The 24,903-nt window shown below is 43.5% G+C and overlaps 1 protein-coding gene across 1 annotated transcript in view; it reads left to right on the top strand.

Annotated features, from left to right (window-relative positions):
- The first annotated feature begins 1,546 nt into the window (after positions 1-1,546).
- Positions 1,547-24,903, top strand: part of PDE7B (phosphodiesterase 7B) — a 984,492-nt gene continuing 961,135 nt past the window's right edge. The window contains exon 1 of the mRNA XM_085611598.1: positions 1,547-1,888. Coding sequence (XP_085467724.1) covers positions 1,868-1,888 — 21 coding nt within the window. The 5' untranslated portion in view covers positions 1,547-1,867. The remainder of the gene's footprint in view (positions 1,889-24,903) is intronic.

Raw genomic sequence — 24,903 nt, 5'->3', positions numbered from 1 at the left:
AGCTGATGTATTAGATGCCTGAACTCTACATAATGGTGTTGATGAATTAGATGAGCCCATTTCTGCAGAGAGAGGAGTTATTGACAATGAGTCTTACTCTCAAGAGCGTAATAACAAAGATTCTTCGTCTCAAGGATGTATCTCTTCCACAGGGAGAAGATCAAAAAGGGAGAAAAGACCACTGGTGTGGTTGAAAATTATATATCAGATAATTTTCCTTTGTAATTATTTGTGTGCGTTTAATTGCATATCTTTTTGTAATCATAAAATGAAGAGATATATAATAATAAGATAATTTTGGGGTGGGGTGTGGTTTGTAGGGTTCTTAAGCCTGTTTAAAAAATAGGGAGATGTGTTATTTTCCAGGATATGTTATAATGGGAGGATAGAATGCTGATGATGGGTAGAATGTGGAATGTGAGATGAGATATTAGGGAATGTATAACATGTGCAGGAGAATCTACAGGGGATGGTTGAGTGAAGGAGACGTGAATTGTTGGAGGCTGTACCTAGTTGTGCCTGTTTGCTCCTTGTACGAATAAACCTGCGTTTAACATATCCTGCGTGATGTATTCATTATTATATGCAGGAACTCAATACCTGACAGTAAAAGCAGTAGATATGGGAGCCCCAAGAGCCCTTCATCCCATTCTGCAGGGACAGCCCATCATTTTGACTTATGACATTGGGGCAATTGACAGACCCAGCCAGATTCCTCCACCCTGCAGTTCCTGTATATTTATCAGGGCTTTAAGTGGGATGAAAATACTGGGGGGGGGCTCTCAAAGGGGTGTGGTCGATATACTTAAGGGTGTGGCTTAAAAACAAGTAAGCTAAAAATCTGTCCATTGCATAGTGTGCCGCCTGCCTGGTATTTTGCTGCTTCTGACATTATATCCAGATATATAATACAAGTAACATTACGCTTACAACAAACCAGGACTATTGGCTTTATCAATGGTTGTTAGTTGCGTAAGATAAATAAGCAACAGCTATGGCTTCGTTGTATATAATATTGAAGATGCTTCAGTTCTGAAATGATGTGACTACTAAAGAACTATAACGAGTCTCTTTGAAGTTACATCAAAGGCAGTGAACGGTGGTACTGCTGTAGAGTTTTAAAAAATCACCCTGAGGGTGAGAGGCGAGCAACAATGGAGAGCCTAAGCACCTGCTTATTAGAACTGGCAGAACTGAGCATCCGCAGGACCCGGCCCACTTAAAGCCCTGCTGTTATCATACTCTTCCAGGTTGTTTTCATTCCAGCTTTCTCCCTTCGTCGCTGTCCTCCTCTCTTGCTCTTTATGTCACTCTTTCTGCATTTCTTCCTCTGAATCAAAACTACGTCGCCTGCTTCCTCACTCGATCACTTCCCGGAGTGCACAGACAGACAGCGTACAGTGGCGTCCCAGGTACCAGCTCGTGCCGCTGCCTTCCCCTGAACCGTGGGGCGCGCGACAAGGAGTCCGCGGCTGCTCATGCGTCACTGTGGGAACGGGGCGGAGCCAGGGGAGGGGACTGGGCGGCCGCCCCCTGCCGGCTGCAGGGCTGTCAGCCGAGCCGCAGCAACAGCAGCAACCGCAGCTCCGGTCTCCTGCAGCAACAACCACAGCATCAGCAGCACCTTCTGCTAACAGACTCCCTCCCTGCAGAGAAGGCTGTGGGGGAGTCCGCCCTCTGCACACACCTCTGCCCTCCCGAGTGTACCCTCCTTGCCACTGACTTTATGTTTTCAATACTCCTTGCCCCATTCACGCCACCCCCGGATCTTGATGCAGTGGATGGATACTGCAGTCCTTGATGCGCCGGCCCCGCTCGGAGATTTCGCGGCATCCCGAGGACACAGCGCTGATGCCACTATGGTTAAATGTCTTGTTTAATGGTTGAGGTACGTGCCCGGAAAAGTGCAACCTCTCATTTCTCGCGCTTGTGTTTTATATCATGTAAAAGTTGCGCAGGTGGTCATAGGGTTCGTTTGCAAATTCCACTGCAGCTGACCTGCTGTAGAATCCTGATTGCCGGGCTGCCCGAGTGGTAATAATGTGTCTGCGTGTTGTTACTACAGCAACCAGGTTTCCAGCTGCCTGCCCTCTTTCATTTCTCGAGCCGCACCGTGTTGTGTCCGTACTGTATTAGGCAGACATCTGAAAGCACGCCGAGCCGGGAGCTAGGGCTTTAAAAATATGAATAGAAACCAATGGTGATAGGGAACGCTTGAAACGTGGATGCGGAAGACTGCAGTGGTTGTGACTCAAGGATGGAAAATATTAAACGACAAACATCGCCGTTATTGCGGTTAACGTTTGAACTATGCCCATGAAACAATTATATGACATTGTAATAAACAATACACGCATTTTCAAAACGTGACTGTAATCAAATATGTAAAAAAAATAGTCTTGGGGATCGGTTTAATTAAGTCGCAACTCATTACAAGGCGAATTTAATACATTCTATGCACGATAACGTCTACTTTGTGATCAGGAAATACGCTTCAGAAAGAAAAAATGTAAACGAAGTAAGTCGCGAACTTGTTACACGGTGCGCCAGTGAAATGTTAATACTGTACATGAATAAGTCATAGTTGAATCACCACATTCCCAGCCTCATATAATGGAAGTTGTGGCCGGATGCAACTTAGATATGAAAAACTGTAATAGGTAGGTGGGTATTATATGGAACATTATCTCACAAAATAAAAGGCTGTGACGTTCTTTACTTTCACGCCCGCAGCTCTAGGATGCTTTCATTGCCAGTGGATTCTGGTGAGGAAGGCAGTTATTCTGTTTCTCGTCTCACGAGGACGACAGCTTTCCCTGACTTCTCAATGTCAGGTGCGTGTGGGGAAGGCCTGGCAACTGGTGGTCCCAAAACTTCCTGCGCTACTTCGACCACGCTTTTAGAAACTGCTAGTGTCCTCCTGCTCGGCGTACAGAAATCTAGCGCTTCGCGTGTAGTGAAGTAAGGAAGCGCTGTGTGTGTGTGTGTAGCGGGAGTGCACGTGTAGGCCGTCCGCCTCTTCTACTGTGAGCGTGAGGCACCCGTAGCAGAGTCCTTGCCTCGCTGTAGGGTCGCTCCGCAAGCCTAGCGTGCCCTACAGGAAGGTGAGCCATCCTGTTATGTACTTACCAGAGCACGCGCTGCAAGCTCGTTTGTCACCAGACGCGTGCCTCTAGGAAAGTTGGTGAAAGTCTGGTCAGAGATTGCTGAAGAGGGGTAACTTTCTTTACATCTCTGTACGTAATATGTACCCCGACAGCGATCCGTGGCCGTCCTGAGGAATGTGCAAGTCATGAAACACCTGTCTGTTTTACATGTAAACATTAATTTGATAGTTTATTGGAACCAGCTCAGCAGAGCTTCATAAACAGATTTCAAACATACCTGATTCTGACATGGTTTGCGGTGGAGACTACATAAAATTGTACAGCATTGGAGGAGGCTAAGAAATGGGCGACCTAGTTTTCTCTAGAAGTGTATATTGGCTATTAAAACTTTGTAAAGTTGCGAATTCCATTGAAGACACCAAAGTGACCCGGGGTGCTTAATAACTGGTACAAGCCTTCTCCTCCAACATTTCAAAGGTTTTCTTTCTTTTTCACCCTGCTCATTCATGGACGTCAATTCTCCAAAATGACAGGGGCAGCAGAAGTGACATTGGACGCCCTTTTAACTTCATTTTCACTCACACACACTTGCTTACACATACACACACACATTCACACTTACACACACTCTCTTTCACGTAAACACACTATCACCCACAAGCACACACACATATACCTTCCAAGGCATTTTTTACCTACCCCAGCTTCATTGGTTGGTCATATTCCAGCTAATTGATCTCCAGGTTTTATTACACGAACAATGAATGATGTAATATTATTCACTATTAGTGTAATAAAAAAATGGATGGAAAACAAAGAGAGTGGCGGCAGAGCCGTTGTCCACAAGGATGAGCTGCCACTGTGTACCTGGTACTGATTTTACCACCTCTAAGACCAGGGGTTGTAAAGGAAGTGCAAGGGGTCACAAGGGGCGAACCAGTGGATGCAGCTCCAACCCCTGGGGACCCCGAAATGATGTCCATGTGCTTACTTTAGAACTTTCTACCTCCCAGGGGGTGTAGGTTTCTAATAGCCTTATACCTCTTTTGCCCCAGACTACACCTGTTAGTAAAGGGCCAGGGCCAGACTGGGAACCAAAACCGTCCCAGGTAAAATGCTCGCCCGGCCCCCCGGGGGATTGGGGGTGCGCTGAGCTGTTTGCCAGAGCCGGTTTCGGCCGATTTTGTTACAGTGGCCAAAATTGTAGCTATGCTGCAAAAGCAGCCCTGTAACAAAAACTGGCCCCACCGTGGTGGCCCACCAGGAAAATGCTCAGTGCCGGCTGCAGCCAGTCCGGCCGCGTAAAAGGGCCGCCCTTGTTATAGGGCCTGTCCTTTGGCTTGGGCCTATGACTTAGGTTCAGGGCCTTTAACAACCGATATAGTCAGCTGCAGTGGGCTACAACACTAAATTAACTTATCAGTTAAGCCCTCACTACTGACATCTGCTGTGATCTGCAGCTCACAAGTTCAAATCCTTGTGGCAAGGTTAACTCACCCCTCCATGCCTCCAAGGTCACTAAATTGACAACCATGATACTGGGTGAGGGTTGCACGTGTTACGTACATTGTTTATAGATGGCAGAACGTCTTCTGGAGGGCTAATAAAAACACATTAAATAATTCTGTATCTATGTTTGCATAATGGTTGAAGCGCACACACCTGGGATAAGAAGGCGGGTTGCTTTTAGTATTTTGTAAACATCTCCTGCTGACGCATATTTGTTGGATTTGTTTGAAAGCCAGAGCTGGTGAAGGGTTTGTTTTTATCCTGTACTGTCATCAAAGCTGAGCTATTATGCAATATTATTGTGTAATATACTGTATTTACTACCCTAATATCAGAAGCAGCAACTGCAAAAAGAAGCTATGCCAACAACCTTGTTACAATAATATTTACAGTAAGCATTACATTTTCTATTTGTTTTTCATTTTTATATTTTGAGGTTTTGGAAAGCAGGATCAAGGCACCAAGGGAAGTCAGACCACCTCCATTGCACATGTAATGTCACAAGTTATACACAAAAGAATACGTATTCATTAATACCACAAATTGAGCAGAAATGAACACGTTGGATACAAAGTGAGAACCAGTGTCAGTTGTATCGTGATACACAAAACATTTGGCCAGATTCATAAAAGTCAGCAACACATGTAGATTTGTATTTATCAAAAGAAAAACAGCTCCTTAGTTGTGGAATTTACTTATTTGGAGAAGGGTAACAATGAAGGGAACATCAGATAGTTCACCAGCGAGGAAAAAAAATATGTATCCGAGTAGTTCTCCGCTAGGTGCAACTTTTAGAATTATATGTTACGTATGGCCCCCAAAATCATCTGCCCCTGCTTTCAACTGCTGTGCAGGGGCATAGGGGAGACATACATAACATGGCTTCTCCTCCCTGACCCAAATAAAACAAGCATTGGCATAGCCAATAGGTCTCGCCTTTGGGACCTTATAAGTGTTTAGCCATGCAACAGTTGCATAACTAAATACTTATAAGATCCCAAAAGCGAGACCTTTTGGCTATGCAAAGCGGCAGTGTGGCTGCGAAAGTGAAAGTGATCGCGTTCGTGATCACGATCAAACATCAAAGCGGCCGTGGGGACGCTAAAGTGAATGTAATCGGGGTAAAGCTCGGCGCGCGCGCCTGCGCACATGCACTGTAGCTCTAGGCTGGCCTGGTAGCACTTTTTGGAGCCCTCTCAATAAATCTCGCCAGACCAGCGCATGCGCTGGGTCAGGCGAGACCTAAAATCATAAGCACCTGACCAACCCCCACCACCTTTCTTGCTTTCCTTCCCCCTCCTGCAGCTGTGCTTCCTGCTTCCAGTCAAAGCAGAAAGTAGAGCTGCGCTGACTGGCTCTCAGAGTGTCCTCGAAGGCCTTTAAGATGTAGCTAAGGTGGGCAACGCGTTCTGTTATCAACTGTTGCTACGTGATAGCACTGAGTTATCAGATTCAGAAACTGATGTAAACGATAGAGGCTCTGTATGAGAGCCAAACAAAACAAACAAATAAACATTCTACAACATGTATTATTGGTGTTTGTAGGGATGCAAGATTGCGTAAGGAGAACAGTTTTTTCCCCTACACTGAAAGTGAGCATGCGAGCCCGTGCGCAACGAATATATGACATTACAGCACAAATAATTACAATGCATGCTTTTACAACACAGTTTTTACATCGCAATTACCATTACATCGCATGATTTTACAACGCATGCCATTACAACACATTTTTAAAAACTACCATTACAACGCATTCCATTACAACGCATACCTTTACAACGCATACCACTACAACGCATAACACTTTTAGGGCAACAGTAGGGTAAGTGTTGGATAGTGTAGGGGTAAAAAGTACTATACCTATCTAACCCAAAACCCATACCCACCCTAAAACTAAAAAATCTCCATTACTTACCATATAATGCAATATAATGGCATTCATTTTAATGGTATGCGTTGTAATGGCATGCGTTGTAATGGTATGTGTTGTAGTGACATGCGTTGTAATGGCATACGTTGTAATAGCATGTGATGTATAGGCAGTTGCGTTGTAACAATTGCGTTGTAAAAGCAGTGCAATGTAATGACTGCATTGTAATGGATGTTTCCCGCGCCAACGCTTCTAAGCAGGGGTGCAGTGCAATCAATGTGGCAGGATGTGTCCACACTTCTTAGGAGGGGTGAAGTACTTCAAGTCGAGGGAAGCCAACACTTCTTAGAAGTGGTGCAAAACTTTCAACAATAGGGTGCCTCACTTCTTAGCAGTGTGCAATGGACTGTACTATTTGGTATAGGTGCATTACATTTATTGGGAGGGCACACTTCTTAGCAGGGGTGCAAGATAATAAGAGTACAGTGCCCAAAATTCCCTGCAGGGTTGCACTACATTCAATCAATCAATCAAATAAACTTTATTCGGTTTCACTTCGGAGAACCATAAAAGTTACAAAAATTACATGTACCTAAAAACAGTAATACGTTAAAACATGATTTAGAAAGTAAAACCCCATACACAATTTATAAATAGAACCCAATACACAACCTCTCAAATTAATCAGTGACCATAAAGTTCAATGTGCCAGGAGAACATATCTTCCTATCATATTTACTTTATGGCGCCAGCTAAGCCTTCAAAACTAATAAATCCTACATAGATCATCCATTGTCTAAACATCCATACAGGCCCTGGATTTCACAGTAGATTTTAACAAGCATTGGCATAGCCAATAGGTCGCGCTTTTGGGACCTTCTAAGTATTTAGTTATGCAGCACAATATCCTTGGTGCAACCACATCAACTGTTGTGTGGCTAAACACTTATAAGGTCCCAAAGGCGAGACCTATTGGCTATGCCAATGCCTGGTGTGGTTGTCTGTGTGTGTGTGGTTGTGTGTTTGCGTGTGTGTGTGTGTGGTTGTGTGTGTGGTTGTGTATGTGTGTGGTTGTGTGTGTGGTTGTGTGTATGGTTGTGGGTGTGGTTGTGGGTGTGTGTGGGGTTGTGTGTACGGTTGTGTGTGTGGTTATGTGTGTGTGGTTATGTGTGTGTGGTTGTGTGTTTGTGGTTGTGTGTGGGTAGTTGTGTGTGGGTAGTTGTGTGTGTGGTTGTGTGTGTGGTTGTGTGTGTGGTTGTGTGTGTGTGGTTGTGTGTGTGTGTGTTTGTGTGTGGTTGTGTGTGTGGTTGTGTGTGTGGTTGTGGTTGTGTGTGTGTGGTTGTGTGTGTGTGGTTGTGGGTGTGGTTGTGGGTGTGGTTGTGGGTATGTGTGTGGATGTGTGGTTGTGAGGATGTGTGGTTGTGTGTGTGGTTGTGTGTGTGTGGTTGTGTGTTTAGTTGTGTGTGTGTGGTTGTGTGTGTGTGGCTGCTGGTGTGTGTGGTTGTGTATGTGGTTGTGTGGGTGGTTGTGTGTGGTGTGTGTGGTTGTGTGTGTGGTTGTGTGAGTGGTTGTGTGTGTGGTTTTGTGGTTGGTTGTGTGGGTGGTTGTGTGTGTGGTTGTGTGTGTGTGTGGTTGTGTGTGTGTGCTTGTGTGTGTGGTTGTGTGTGTGGTTGTGTGTGTGGTTGTGTGTGTGTGGTTGTGTGTGTGTGGTTGTGTGTGGTTGTGTGTGTGTGGTTGTGTGTGTGGTTGTGTGTGTGGTTGTGTGTGTGGTTGTGTGTGGTTGTGTGTGTGGTTGTGTGTGTGATTGTGTGTGTGGTTGTGTGTGGGGTTGTGTGTGTGTGGTTGTGTGTGTGTGTGGTTGTGTGTGGGTGTGTGGTTGTGTGTGTGGTTGTGTGTGTGTGGTTGTGTGTGTGATTGTGTGTGTGGTGTGTGTGTGTGATTGTGTGTGTGTGGTTGTGTGTGTGTGGTTGTGTGTGTGATTATGTGTGTGTGTGTGGTTGTGTGTGTGTGTGTGTGGTTGTGTGTTTGTGTGTGGTTGTGTGTGTGTGGTTGTGGCAGTGTGTGTGGTTGTGGTTGTGTGGTTGTTTGTGTGGTTGTGTGTGTGGTTGTGTGTGTGGCAGACATTTGAAAGCCACCCTTGGCAGTGAACCGGCAGAGAGTGATAGATGTAATGTTTGCTTTCCTCTCACTATGCCCAGCCTGCGCCCTGTCACATGAGAAAGGCTCCTGCGAGCGACCTCCATCGAGAGAAGCGCTCTCGCCTCAATTCGCGGAACGATATTACCAGAAGTAAAAGCACGCGGCTTCAAAAACAGGAACAGGAGCAGGCCTGGGACCCAGTGCGTGCTTCCAGGAAAGTCTAACAGAAGCAAACAATCCAAGCAGACACATTGGATCTGTCAAAATCTCCGATAGCCCAAGGTAAGAAGCAGAACAGGAAACGAAGAGATAGGATGAAAATGAGATGGCGCTGTGGGAATGTTTCTTTCCTAACCGCCTTCCAACATACACTTATTTCATCATAAGAGCGAGGGTGTCGGGCACATCAAGAGTGTATTTATTGCCCAGGTATCAAGGGCATAAGGTCAACAAAAGCAAAAGGGGCTGCATGCCATTTTATACATCTTAGACAGGCAACAGCATATTACATGCTGTGCCTCTTAAAGCAAAGGCCCAAGCTTGTAAAATATAAACTACAAGTCCCAGAATGCAAAGTGCTGTTCACTAAATAGTCATGGCTGGATGAAAGCGGTACACATGACAAGCAGTTACTTGAGCAGCTGTGCATCTACATCAAGTACCCACGTTAAGTACCCCAATCTTGATATGAGAGTTGCCAAAAACCTAACCCATTGTGGCAATCTCGACAATGGAACGTGTACATGCCACCAGAAAAGAATGAGACATTTTAACTGCAGGTAATACAAAAAACGACACCCGGGATACCATGTTCCACGTAAGTCTTCATTTAACACCTGAATGAATTTTGGGAGTTGTAGTGACTAACCACCCCTATGAGTACAAATTGAGCTATATAATTTAGATTCTCCACAACAAATAAGTAAGCGAAAACCGCGTCACCACGAGAGTAGCGAGCAGCAGTTGTGTGGGAAGAGAGTGCGGTGTATTGTATTAGCTTAGCATTTAGGTAGCACTTTCTGCCCTTGATGAGCCGCAGGAGCGCTCTGCCGACATACAGCGTGAAGAAGAAAAGCCATAAGTGATCTTGGTGAAAAGGAGCTGGAACCGGTGAAAATACTCGAATGAGAGAACAGCTCTAAAACTTCGAAAGGCTCGTTGAAATAAACTGTAGGCCACCCCTACCCAAAATGAACTGGAAGGGACTATTAAAAGGGACATATGTTTGAAATCAAGCACAATCGAGTGGTCTTGTCAGTGAAAAGCCAGCGTTTGTATAACTGTCTAAACAAACAAGGAAGACAAAAGTAGCGTGTGTCTTCCCGTGGGCTCGAGCTCCCCGTGCGGTGCTGTACGTCAGTCTCGCGCCCAGATTGAAGTGTCACTTTAATTTCGCTAAACGCGGGCTTTGAAGTGGCAAGGGGCGGGGGAGCGGACCCTTTGAAGTAGGTGCACGCGCCAGTGGGCTGAAGCGCTTCCCAAAAGTGGATTGCATGGCGGAACGATGCACGGGATTGTGCGCGTGCTCGCCATGCAATCCACTTTTGGGAGCACTTTTGTGAGCACCTTACTAGAGTCTTGCATTGCGATTACTACGCAATAGCTAGGCGAGACCTAAAAACCCCACTATAAAAATAATACAATCCTCTTTCAACAGCTGAAGATACATAAGGGTAGGACAGGCTTGAATAAAATTCATTCTTTTTAAAATGGGAACCAAGAAATGTCTTCGAGGGGTTTCATAAAACTTACATAAAAACATAAAATGCAGCAGATCCTGTGGAGACTGTCCGTCGCAGCCACAGGGAGCTAGCACTTGACCTCTACTGCATCCCTTCGGCCTAGCTAACAGGAGGTGAAAAAGGTTCATCCGAAACCTAGTTAATAAAAACCTCTCATGTATTGATAAAAACCCCATAAGGTAAGGTTCCGTTGTCGGGGTTGTTTTAAGCATTAAAAACGTACGAACATTAGGCTTCAACATCTCCTGCTCCTCCCTGCCCAATTTTCTTAAGGTTAAGAAGGCTACCCTAATGAATTCCACATCCTTCTTAACAATGGATTCAGGCTTAAAAAATAAATCAACACGCCCTACCCCTTCAAGGCTACTTTTAATATAGTTAAGCCAAGATTTTTGGTATGCATTATCAAGGGACATACACTCTCTTAAAATTAAAGGGTTAAGAGTTAACTCCTTGTTCAGCCAGCACTTCAACCAAAACACAAGAGGGCGCAGAGCCAGGACATCACTTAGATAGGGGAACCCCAATTCCTCATGGGCCGCTAGGTTAGATATTGCGTGCGGAACACACAATAAGCGCTTCAAAAAGTCATTCTCAGCCACCTGGAGGGAATCTGCAGCAATGTGTCCCCAAATTTCACTTCCATAGCTAGCTATGGCCATGCGTTTGGCTTGATAAACTTTCAACATGGCTCCAATTGGTTTCTTCCCTATTTTTGAAGCGAAATTAAAAAAGGCCGCATTCACCCGGGCCAGCTCCCCCCTTTTCCTCAAGATTAATGGACCCCATTTTAAATGATCATCAAAGAGAACCCCTAAATAGAAAAAAACATTGGTGCGGGGGATTTTAGCAGGGACAACACTAAATTGTAAACTTTTTTTAGGTCTTTGCCCCACTTGCATTATATACGATTTAGAATTATTTATTGCCAGGTCCCGGTCCGTCATAAATTTAGAGAATGCCTTTAATAGAGATTGCAACCCTAGTGCAGTCCTAGATATAAGGATGGCATTGTACGCGTAAAGCAGGACGGGGATGCCACGCCGCCCTACACACGGGTAGTCTACCCCGGTGGCTCTTAGTGCGGTATCCAGATCGTTAATATAAAGATTAAACAAGAATGGGGCCAAGAGGCAACCTTGCCGCACTCCCCTCCTTGTCTCCAGGTCCCTAGTGACCCGAAGGTCCTGAGAAAAGTTAGCCTTAGTTGACTTATGCAAGTCCTCCAAAAAAATAACAATACTGATATCCACCCCCATTGACCTCATGGACTGCCACAATTTAACCCTGTTGACACAATGCAAAGGACAAGTCCATGAAGGCAAGGAAGACAGTGCCGGGGTGGGCAACCGAATATTTGCTCAATATCATAGATAAATTGAGACACTGAGCAACGGTTGAACGACCCGACCGAAACCCGAACTGGACATCCACTACACTACACTACATTCAGTGGGCAAGTATCCTTACATGTGGGCAGAGATACACTTCTTGCAGCGGAAGGCATTGCGCAAAACTAGAAACGGTAGAGATACTTCTCAGCAGCTGCTCAGTACATTCACGGGAAAGGTACAGCAATTAATGTATCCCCATACCACAAGCACTTCTCAGTCTGTAGGAAGAGCAGTGTTCACCACCACTTCTGTCTTTCCATTTCAGGAACCCAACAGTAGGCTGCCACAAAACTCTACTTTTAGTAATGTAAGTATAAGATTGGAAAGTGAAACTACAATGTTGGTATTTCCATTGCAATTGGCATAGCATACATGCCAGTCGAATGTAGCCAGGGTCCGAGTGGCACTGCCCTTGCTGCCTCTGGATTCAGGGGCCACGAAGGCACTAGCGGGTATATAATGTAACTAGGGCTCTGTGAGACTCTTTAGGTCTGGTGTTATCCAAGATCTTTTGATTTTACTAAAATTATGTGTATAACATACTTATTTGTTTTTTTTAAAAAGCCTGCTTCACCAATTGGTTTGTTATTGTGTCATTCACTTTAGTATTACTCTACCACAGCCTACAGCTTGGGGCACATAGTCAGCTCACTTAAACCACTGACTAATTTCACTGTGAGCGACAGCATTATGCCCTTTTGGAAGGTGCACCTATGCATACAAAGTAAACCGCTTAAGTGCTAGGGATAGGGTGACCAGACATCTTCGATTTGCCAGGACAGTCTCAGGTTTTCACCAGTAGCGGCTGCTACCGGGTAGTAGAGGCAGGGCGGGCGGGGGATGGGGCTGTTAAAAAAAGAACAGGGGGAAATAAAGAAAAAAACTCTTACCTTCCAGGCGGCCGGCTCTCCTGCGGGCTCTTCGTCTAGGTCCATGACAGACGCACGTAGGAACAGGAAGCACGCAGGTTCCCTCACCTAAGCCAATCACAAAGCTCCTTGGTTTGGTGCTCAAATGGGGAATGGGAGCCTGGGCATGTTCCTCACCGTGCTGTGTAACGCAGCCTGATGAGGAACATGCAAAGTGCGCACAGCTGTTTGACCGGTGCAAAACGGCCGGCCAAACAGTCATTAACACTTTAGAGTGTGCTCTTCACTCCTCCCCCTGCTCTGTGACTGGCCCAGCCCGGCCCACACCTTTAAAGCGCACGAAAATAGTGAAAAATAAAATGACAATAACATTGTTATTGATCATTTTATTTTTCTTGTGGGGGCGACGCTCCTCCCCCTTAGTGGAGGAGCCGCCACTGGTTTTCACCAGCTGTCCTGCCAGATTTGATCAAATATAGATCACGCCCTGATTTTCAAAGGGGGTGACTGAAAACAGTCGAAGACATATTTGATGGTTTTAAAGCATGACAAGTTAGCAGCTCCTATCAGAAAGGAATTAGATAAAAGGTAAGATGCTAGGCTTAAAAATTGCATTTTATAGTACCTCCTTGTCTGTGTTTCTGTGTCAGTGAGCTTTGTCATTCTGTGCCCCTTTGATGATGTAAAACTGTAGACCTACTCCTATTTTTGTGTTTTTTTATTTCAAAATCTGGTCACCCTAGCTCGGGAGTACTACAGCAGAGTGTTCTTTCGAGACCAAACATTTTTTTTTCTTTTAGCCAGTGTCTGTTTTAGATTGGTGAGAGCCCAGCAGCTTCTCCTACAATAAAGTTTTGCAAAAACCTTGACAATGCAGAAGAAGGATTGACAAAACCAAGAGTTTGGCAGCCAACAACAGACTTCTTGTGTTTGCCAATGCTTGTTTACTTTCTATACTTTTCTCTTCTGTCCTCCTCATAACCCCGTAGCAAAAATAAGTAGCTGTTGAGGAACTAAGGTTATAGAGAACAGTGGTCCCTATTCAGGAGGAATACAGTGTGATAGATAACCATACACTTAGAATAGAATGTATGTCTTTTGTCCAGCCGGACAAGAATTTATTTTCATAGTATTTTTCAAAAGTAGTATCAAATAAAACATTCAAATGACAAGTGGGCACAGTCGTGACCAAAAGAACACAAGACAGAACAATGAACACAGAATAGGCCAAAGGGCAAGCCAAAATGGGTCTGTACAGTTGTTCTCAGTATAGACAGACACAAATTAATCATTTAACACCGTTGCACAATGTGTTATAGCTTGAGTCTAGTGCATAGGGTGTTTGGGTGTCGACGACGTTTCGATGCCACATTGAGTATAGGGCATCATCTTCAGGACAAACAAATAATGCACAGCTGTCTTGATAATATATCACACCTTTTTTACAATTCTAAGGTGGCAGAGAGTCGACGGTTCATTGACTTTGGGGGTTGCTGACACCGGCGGGATCAATTCTGTTTGCTTTATAGCAGAAAGTCCTGTTGGGTGCTGTGTGCCAGCTGTTGGGGAATGCACGATCGCATTACTTCAGTGAGCGTGGGCAGTATCGCCGCATCTGCTTCGGAGTTTCAATGGAGACTGCCGATTTGCCGAGGCAGAGCTAGTTAAGGCATACCTTGTGCAACGGTGTTAAATGATTAATTTGTGTCTGTCTATACTGAGAACAACTGTACAGACCCATTTTGGCTTGCCCTTTGGCCTATTCTGTGTTCATTGTCCTGTCTTGTGTTCTGTTGGTCACGGCTGTGCCCACTTGTCATTTGAATGTTTTATTTGATACTACTTTTGAAAAATACTATGAAAATAAATTCTTGTCCGGCTGGACAAAAGACATACATTCTATTCTAAGTGTATGGTTATCTATCACACTGTATTCCTCCTGAATAGGGACCACTGTTCTCTATAACATGAAATTGCCCAAGGTCCCTGTCTTAATTCCTTTGGGTTCCCTTGTTCTGTAAAATAGTTGAGGAACTAAGGGGCAGATTTACAAGCCCCTTGCGTGACTTTTGCGCTGCAGTTGCGTCACTTTTTTGTCGCAACAGCGGCACAAACAATGCGGCCTATTTACAACGTGACGCATCTAGGGAGATGCGTCACGTTGTAAAGCCCTGCGTCACATTATACCTGCGTCAGGTATAATGTATGCAGGGTGGGCGTTCCCACGCAGGAAGGCCTCGTAAAAGTGACTCAGTGAAATCTACAAGATTTCACTGCGCCAATTTTAGGTCGCCACTGCATCAAAGCCTTACGCCTGCTTGAAGCAGGCGTAAGTAGTGACGCAGTGTAGTGGGAATAGGCCTCAACACGCATTGCTGGAGTTGCGTAGTGCTTGCGACACGACTCCAGCAATGCGTGACTTTTCCACCAACAGATGCATCAGAATTTGTGACGCATCTGTCAATCCTTGCGCCATAGTGCGCCGTAATGTAAATACGGCGCATCTATGGTGGCGCAAGGGTTTCTAAGGGTGGCGCAGGGAAAGTGACGCATCTGTACAGATGCGTCACTTTCTTGTAAATCTGCCCCTTAGATTGGTACAGCACTCTTCCCTCTGACGTCAGCGGAGGTCAAAGAGTGGCTGATTTCACTTTTGATCCTCAACATTTTGGGGTAAATTACACCCATGTTCTATTTGTGTGCAGAATCGGACTGGCCTATAGGGTCGGTCTGACAGTTCAGTGTGTGGAGCCGGTTTTCTGGCTGTTAGAGGGACTGTTTCATGGTCTGCTGTGTCGAATTTTACGGTTGATTTCCCTGATATTTTAACAAACATTGCCTGCTGCAAGTTCTCATCATGCAGTCTCCCACTCTTTGCAGAACACTTAAACAGCGTGTCTTTACAGGTTCAGAACTGCCCCAGTTTGCAACAATGGGCCACGTTTTTAGCTTTCTAATTCTGTAACGGGGGCCACTTTTATTTTAGTGCATGGGCCCTGAACCTGTATATAGACCTTTACATTTTCTGCCCAGGTCTCTATGCTACTATGCACCAACCAACAGGTTGCTATCACTCGTCTTCGAAGCACATATGGCGGTAGGAGGCACTATACAACAGATGGAAAAAAACAGAGAAAGGAATTGGAATTTCCCAAATTTTTAGCCCCGGCTTTGTTGCGCAGTAGACCCTGGTTTGCAGTCGCAGTAAGACTCGTGTCCGGGCAAGAAAGGCCATAAACATCACAAAAGTGTGAAAACAGAAAGATATTCAATTTGTGTGTGAAGAATAACGCGCAACGTGCCAGTCAGACACAGAAAAGGATGCGGTGACTTCCTAACGGAAGGGATGTTGCTTCCTCCTTAATTGACGTTGAGTTTGACCTGCTCATTTATTTTCTAGCTTCCTAGGGAAATGTCTGCGGTGTTTTCGACGCTGTCTCCTGCAGGTACACCCATCAGTGCTTCATAGGTAAAAAAAATAATACAGGGGCCCAACGCCTCTTGTATGAGCCGCCGTCAGAGTTCCTCTATGCTTAAACCCCTGTAATGCTCTTAAATTGTATTGCAGTCTGACCAACCTACCCAGTGCTTAATATGGAAAAATATAGTATTATAATATGTACTTGCGTCTGAGAAGTGCCGGTACTCTCCAATTAAATGTATTACACCTCTGCTGAGAAGTGCAGGTACTCTGCCTCTCAAAATAAAGAAGTGCAGGTACTCAGAACCTGACAGTACAAGCCAAAAACCAACTTAACCATAGCAGCAAACACACTCCCATCCCCAAATCGATCCACATTCTACTTCATGCAGCCTATCAATATGCAAATCAGTCATGACCCTGGACTGGTCCGATTGGTGCAGGGTCAAGACTGATTTACGTATAACTGGGTCCAAACTGGGGTGACATGGTGTGCAACATAATGGTGGACTGGGATGCAGCTTGAGTAATTACCAGTGGCCAAGATTAATTCAAGCATTTCATTCATCACTTTTTTGTATACTTTAGTTTCTTACCTTAAGTGGATCGGGTATACCCAGACAGGGGTCCTATGCACACTGTGTCACTGGAACCAAACGGTACCCAGCCAATGAGCCCATAACTGTGGCGAAACCGGTACCAGTGTCTGTGAAAAACGTATGCATTCCTAGTGTTCTTTTCCTGTATTTTTATTTTTCAAAGACCCTTGAGACAGGAGTAGCAAAAGCAGTGCAAGGGCTACCAGTGGACAAGTCAGGAGGAGCAGCTGTTATCCTTGGCGTTCCCTAATGGTCGACCACGGAGCCTGTATTTGTAAAGAAGTGGATATTGAATTTAAAAAGGCATCAGATATGAGAGGAAAAGTCATGTTGGGTAGAAGGAGGGTTCATGATGGTAAAGGGGAACTCCTAGAAAAAGCAAACCTCCACTGCTCTTCAGGCACTCCATGGGAGTATTTACACTATTTGAGATCGTGGAAGGAGATATGTACCTAAGAATTTATCAGCGAACAGAAGCAGGAAGGCAAGACGAGAGAAACAGGGCCATCACTTTGACTCACCCGCAAGCACCACAAATTACCGCACCCTCCTCAAATAATAAATGTGGGCAAGATGGGTCACACATGACATCTTTTTGATTTCAAGAGATTTTATTGACAGTTTTCAAAAAAAGAACAAGTGTACAAAAGAGGGATAAACAACAAAGGAATACAAAAAGGTGCATATTGAAAGGCCTAAGGCTGATACAGAATAAAAAGGAAAGAAGGATGACAAAGAATAATCCTGAACACATATCCAAACTAAAGTGAATCGCATCAAGTCTAGTCAGCATAACATACAGCACCCAAAAGAAAATACAAATAATGACGGGCAGTGGTAAACTGGACAGTAAAGATAGGAACCAGTAGGCAAGTGAATGGGGAACGGTATATAGAGAGAAGCAACTCAACCAGAGTACAGGTTACATGATGTCAGATATCCTGCAGTAAGTACACATGACATCTTAACTGAGGGTGCCCAGCTAATATAAGAAACGATAAGTTGAAGCTGTCTTAGTAGCTCAGCTACTACTTCTATCTCTGGAAAAGTGGTCACAAGTGATAAAGGTTTTTACAAAATGTTGCATGCTCTGCACTGCAATTTAGGACATTTTGTGATGGTCGCAGATATGTTTCTGGGCAAAGTAAGGATCATTGGAGCTTAGGCGGTAGTTGTTACTTTGTAACATTTCTGGGCAGATCTAACATTTTTGGCAAAGATCATCATAATCGAAGTAGAATATACAAAAAAAACATATTTTTGAAATATTCCACATGTGTTTCTGTAATGTTTTAGTGATACGTTAATTCATAAATTTGGGAAATCCCAAATGTGTGTATAAAGTTCATTCCTAACCCTTTCTATCTTTGGAATTTCTAGATGCTGCTGTCTGTTATAGCTCCCACTAACTCGTTGTGACATGCAAATAAAGCATTTCTTCTAATGAATATAGGTTAATGTGCAGGTGGTAAACTGGAGTTGACTTCCCTAAGTTATTACATATCTGGACAATTCCCTGCAATATAGGTTTTTGAACTCTGCTATTAGTGTCCAACTTCAGTGATTGAAAGGCCTTGCAGTTTATTAAAAATCTTAACATTAATAATGACAATAGTACCAATTTTATTAGTAGCTAAAATACCCATTTCTCAAAACAAAAAATTCCTGCATCTAGGTTGTAAGTGTAGTATCCCATGTGTTTCACATATTATCCACTAAGGCTCTATTCACAAAGCTCTACTTTAAAACGTTGTACATTTCTTCTTGTTGACTTCCTTGTGCATCCCTCTGATCTGATGTTTTGGGAGTCACAAACATCCCTAGGAATACACCAGTAAGAGTACGAAGAAATATCTATCTATGATGGACTCCTGGAAAAAAAGACTACATTTACCCATTGTGCTGCAAGGTCTTATTACCTTGCTACTCTGGGGAGCTTACAAAAGAGAAAGAAAGGTGGTAGAAGATAGGGACCAGAAGTACAAAGGGTTTTAGAGTTCAGTAACTCAAAGGGTTTGCTTATACTAAAACGTTTTCAAAAGTTCTAAGGCCATTTATTGTTTCGTAAAAGGTTTGGAAACCATAACAAATCGTTATTTGGAAGAGCCATGTTTAGGGCGTCCAGTCCACAAAACGAATCCTTATGGTGTGAGAGCAATATCTGGTTGCAAAGCATTCATATTTTACAGACTTCACAAAGGTAATGGTAGACCATTCAGAAAAGGGAAGGGGTCCCAAGAGCCGCACTGGTAAGACCTAAAAAAAGTTTGTGAAACTTTACATTTTTTTAATGCATCCCATTTTTTCTTAAAGGAAAACAAGCTGCATTTAAAATAATTGTTACTTTATTTAAAAGCAAACACATGCATGGTGGTCTGCTGACCCATGCTTGTCACTATAAAGTGAATGAGGCATCTACTCCAATATCTTTGGATACCCCAGGAAGATAGTAGAGTAGGGACCTCTCTTGGACCTTCCCCTCTGCCCAGTAGCTCTTATTTGAGTTATTGAATCATAGTGAGACACAATTGGCGATCTACCTCAAATATATGTGCATGAGGTAGGTCAGATGTTGACCCACTAAAATTCAGATATTTAAGAACTGACCAATTATTTTATAGATCGGTACTTGCAATTTTTTTATGGTTGCTAAAATACTGGCCACAAATTCTGACCAGAATCTTGCGACGAGATATCAGCGAATATAGACCTAGATCCCTTTTGTTTATTCCATGGTTTAAAACATCCTTGCTTCATAAGTAATTAAAAAGCTTTTCAGAGCCAGCTCATAGGAAAACAATCTGTTCAGTAAACAGTGCATTACTGCGGATCTGATACAAGTTGTAGTTAGCCATGTTTCGCAAAGTCATTCCCCTTAGACTTATCCTTCTCTGGCCAACAACCACAGCGCCCAGAGCTTCCGCACTGGAATAAGGAATCTGTCCTTCTTCGTATGCGACAGAGAGCACAGGTAATTATCTCCTCTGATAATTTGTCATCATCCTCCGTTACTTGAGTGGTCCCAGAGGGCTCCGCCAACTCTACTTTGCTTTTTAACATTGAGCGTAAACGAGGCCTTGGGGAGGACTAATGAAGTCCCCAGAGGTGCCGAACCACCAGTACACAGACTGCGCTCCATTATGTTGAAGAGTATTGGCAGACTTTTTAAATGATCTCACATTCTAACTTGCGCTTTAGCATGTGTCTCTTGTTATGGATTAATACAGATAAGGTGGAGCCAATGGTGGTAGGTTCCAGAAAGCAAAGAGGCCAGCGGTGTGGCTTGTTGACTCTTACTTTGCTCAGTTGGGTGATTCAAATGTTGGCCAATTTCTTATGCCCTTTTGACATTTAGGGTCAGATTACACAACATTATTTTATGGTGCTATTTCATGTTCTTTCCGATAAGTGAAGGCAGTGCTTTGTGCAAGCACTTTTTTACCTTCATATTATGAAAGCAGCGCTCTGGACATCGTAATATGTGAAAATAATATTTTTGCATATTTGTTGTGTGGCATGTTGTAGTGGTGGTGATGTATTCTGTTCTGTTTTTTGTGTTTCTGTGTTTTGGACTGCACTATTGTACTGTGGTTGTGGTGTTTCATTCGGCTTCGACTGTTTTGCTGTGTTGTGCCTTGCAATGTTTTAATTATGTTATGTTGCTCTGTGCGTATTTTTGTGTTATGTTCTGTTTTCTGCAGATATGCCAAAACTTGATGCTACACTTCCAGTCAAAAGCAGCACATTCTAATAAAGTTCCTTTGACAAGCAACCATTTGTCATTGTCTAAGGTGGTAAAATAGCTCTATTTCATCTGCTTTAGTGTTTTAGACATCAGTCAGCACAGTCAGAATGGGCCAGGTCACACAACCTTAGAGATGAGTTATGGCAGTGATGGTTGTAAACATATTTTACTACTGTATTTTGATTTACTATCACATTATAAAAGTATGATGCTAAAGATGGTAAAATGCAATAAAACCTAAAGAGCGCATTTGCTGTGTGGAATATTGCTGTGATGGTGATGTGTTGTTTATTTGTTCTGCATTATAGTAATACATTTTTATTGTATTGCATTGTGTTTTGACTATCTTGATGTGCTGTGCCATTTTTTTATTGTGTTGTTATATTGCTTTGCGTGGATTATTGTGTTGTGTTTTGTTGCTTGTTTTAGATATGTCAACAAACGTTGCTGTATTTCCAGCCAAACGTAGCACATGCCGTTAAAGTTCCTGTGTCAAGTTATCGTTTGCCACTGTCTATGGTGGTAAGATAGTGCAGATACAGCCATTCACCTATTCAAGGCATCAGTTCATCCAAAACTGTGGCAGAGAATGTGAGACTGAATTAGACCCTGGCGGGTGGCCCTGGGTCTGCCACGGGGACAGAGTAAATTACTCCATCCCCATGTTGGAGAGGCCGCCAACATAATTTATAAATGACTGCCAAGCAAGTGGTCATTTATAAAAGCATTGGCAGGAACCACTGTCACGGCAGTTCCTGCCAGTGCATTTAACTGTTTGTTACAGGGTGCGTCGGAAGGACGCAGCCTGTAGCAAATAGTATTCTTTTTTTTATTTCAAAAAGAACATCCTGAAACAGGATTTTCTTTCTGAAAAGAAAAAAAGTAATTCTCCCATGGCGGACGGAGCATTTTAAGGTTCTTTCTGTTCCTAACCGTCAGTTTCTACCTGGCAGTAAGAACCGGTTAAAAATGAGAATATGTTCGTCTTTCTAAATTGGACAGGTGGACATGTGGCCATTTATCTGACGGCCCTTACTCCCCAGGGCCATTGGAGGAGTTTGGCCATGGTGGAGACCATCGTGGCCAAATTTAAGGTCCACCTACAATTACATTTGGCTAGCAGACCACTATATTGGCACGGAGGGATGTCTATTGCCATTGCAACGGAGTACCCTCTCTGCCATTATTTAAATCAGCCCTGTGTCTTAACTTAGTGCTCACTTTATGTGTCTTAAATTAGCATTTCAAGTACTTGCTTCGTGTGATACGTCCCGTGTACTTGTATTGGAACGCGCACAAATACTTCTTGCAATGCACAAACACGCTGCATTTGAAATTGTGTGGTGCTTTTGTTGATGACTACTTGATTAATTATTCACACTCAAGCTAAGAAACACAGTCACTAATGCTTACCATTGGATTCGTTTTTATCTACTAGAGGACTCGTTTGCACTGTTTATGGCAGCCCTCTCTGCCATCCTAGCTCTTTTTTTAGGACCCGATTAAAAAAAAAACAGTTGCTGCTCCTTAGGTCGACGTGACACTCAGAAAAAAAACCTTTTCAAATATCAAATATCAAATCCCTCTCCTGATTTAAGGAATGAGGTTTGGCGGAATTTAACATTTTGGCGTTGCACCTGCTTGACGGGTGCAATATTGTGGGCGTTTCTGGGGAGCATAATGCTAAAGTAGGTGCACAGATACAATTAGGTACGTTTCTTTCGTAAGTATAAACACATTTCTGTAAAAAGCTTCGCATGCACCCAAGAGCAACTGCGAGTCTGCCGATAATGGCAAGAAAAATCAGAGCTCGGTGGCGGTGATATTACATGATTTATGGCACAAAAACCAGCAGATTTTGAGTTTAGTTTTTAAAGAAATTATTTTTTAAACACAGGACTGTGCTCTCATCAACATGTATATTGATGCTGTCAGACTTGGCAATAAACCTGCGTGAATTTTTTGTTACACTGGTGTTATCTTAGTTAGTTATCTTCTTTAAGAGGAAACACTCCCGTCAGTGCCCCATCCTTCATGTTAGACCCCCATCCTTTGGAAGTGTGAGGTGAGCGTTTCTATTTCCCGCCTGTGGCTGAAGAGTAGGTGTGAATGGGCGATTTCCCAGTTCTGCATAACAAGGCGGTGGGAACTGGACTCTCTTTAGTCAGCCCGATTTCACCTCTTGCCTACCCCAGAAACAGAGAGGGGGTGGAGAGAGACTCTCTATGCTGATGTGTGACCCCTTACTTGCAGAGGCCGTTTTGTTTTGTTCTGTTTTCAGTTACTCGAAACACTCGAGTAAACTTGCCAGCCAGAAATGCTATTGCCCAAAAAATAATAATTTTCAAACTGGAGGTCAATAGCTTCCTTCAAGAGAAGGAAAAGATATAGGCAGGTGTCCAATAACAGGATGACAGGCACACCTTTATAAATGCCATGTGAGGACTATTTTGTAATCTATGAAGAAACAAGTCTGTATGCGCTTGCTCAAATTAGCCCGAGTTTTGCACGTGTGAAGCCCTGTGGTATTTCAAGCTTTTTATTGTTTATCTGGAATACACAGTAACTGAATTGAAAATGTTAAATGTTTACATCTCTTGATGAAGGGCACTGTAATCTGAATTGTATAAATGTATGTAAGTGGGCTTCAAGAAGGGCGGTCATTCAAATACATAAAACATGATTTATTTAGCCCACCATATGAGTTATTTGCAAAAACTAGAAATCCACAAAATATGTTTTATGCAAATGGGATATTTCACTGACTTTTGCCCCTAGAGACTTAGGAGCTTATTTAAGGATTGCCCTCACCGATCTCTGTCTCACACCTCTGTCCTTACTTTGCCTCATGTATTAGAACCCACACCCTCTACAGCTTGATGTTTACACTCCTAGCTCACCTCTGTCTGTCTCACATCTCTACAGCAACCCTCACCTCTCGCAGGTACACTTCTATGTACCTGACCTCTCTGTTACTCACTATCATGACCTCACAGTGTCACTATTCTCTTTGCACCTCAGCGCACTGTTCCCATCTCACTGCCTCACCTCTCTCTCACCCTCATCTTTTCCTTTAACTCTCCTCTTTTCATCTCACTTTACCTCACCTCTCGCCACCCATTCATTCCCCACACTTTCACTCACCACCTCCATCTCATTTCTCTCTCTTCCTCACTTCACTCACTCTCATCTTTGTACCCCACTCCACTCACAAGCTAACCTCTCAATTTGCCTAACATTTATTCACGGCCTCATCTCTCCACCTCCCTTCTTTCTCCTTGTTGGTTCCTCCTAACTTGCCTCTCACTACCTTCCTCCTCTGTTGCTACCTCTTTCTCTACAGCAACCCTTTATTCAGTCTGTCATTCTCTTTTCACTCCACTTTTTGGGGGGGGGAGAACCACCCTGATACCCCCGTAGGCTGTTCGGGCGCACGCTGCGCTCACGCGCCATACTGCAATACGACAATTTTACACCTTACCATTTTCAAATGTCACCAGCCGCCACTGTTCAAACATGAATTTAAAAACATTTATTTTTCACTCAACCTGAACACAATGCCAATAATAAACTAAGAGGCAAGTCAGTTTTTATGTGCTCCCTTGGGGTGGCATGAGTCTCTATTATACATGAGCAACATTATATTTTAATGATTCAAACACATGAGGTGGTTTTGTACAGTACACATCCTCAAGTTATGTATTTTCGAGGTCCTCATATGTGATAATGAAGAAAAAGTCAGGAAAGGGAAATAAAAGAATTGAGTAGGATCACACAATTTGGTTAAGTGGAAAAGCTGACATTATTCCCAAGATCCTGGTTTCACATTGTGCAGTTCAGACACTAGATGTTTATGTTTCACTTCCCCTACACCCATCTTACCGCCAATCCACCTGCCCCATCCCCAACCATCGACCGCTACCCTGCTGGCATCAATGCGGCCTTCAGTCACATCACAGTCCAAACATTATGACCCCTGGGAAAATGTTTGCGAGTACTCATGTTCTAGATGAGCATGCCTGTCTAACTAGAGGAGTACCTGCTACTTGCTAATGTTGGCTAGATCACTCAAAACATTAATAGAGTCGAAGATATACTCCTGTAAAAGGCAGGAGTAAGTTTCCATGATGAGAAGGGGAAAAGAACAGCTCCGAAAGGGATTGAGTTGTATTGGAAGATGCTTCCCTACTAGGAAAACAGTTTTCCCTTGAGAAAAAAAGATGCAGATGCACTTTTATGGCACATTTAGGCATGAGTAAATGTACACTTGCTACAGTTACACATGCGTAAATGTTGATGCACTAAAGTAACATAGTCCTGAAGTACACTGTGATATCCATGATCGTCAAAAATGTACTACAGACACAGGCATGAATATGCCTAAAAGAATACATATTAGCCTATCTTTTTAATTTTTTCTGCAAATGACGGATCTTGTGAAGTTGTGTACTTTATATGCTGTGGAAACACAGCGAAATAAAGATATATTGATATACATTTAAAAT

This window comes from Triturus cristatus, chromosome 6 (genome assembly GCF_964204655.1).
Source record: "Triturus cristatus chromosome 6, aTriCri1.1, whole genome shotgun sequence".
Lineage (NCBI taxonomy): Eukaryota > Metazoa > Chordata > Amphibia > Caudata > Salamandridae > Triturus > Triturus cristatus.
The sequence above is the reverse complement of the archived record's forward strand: the minus strand, read 5'-3'. Positions and strand labels throughout refer to the sequence as shown.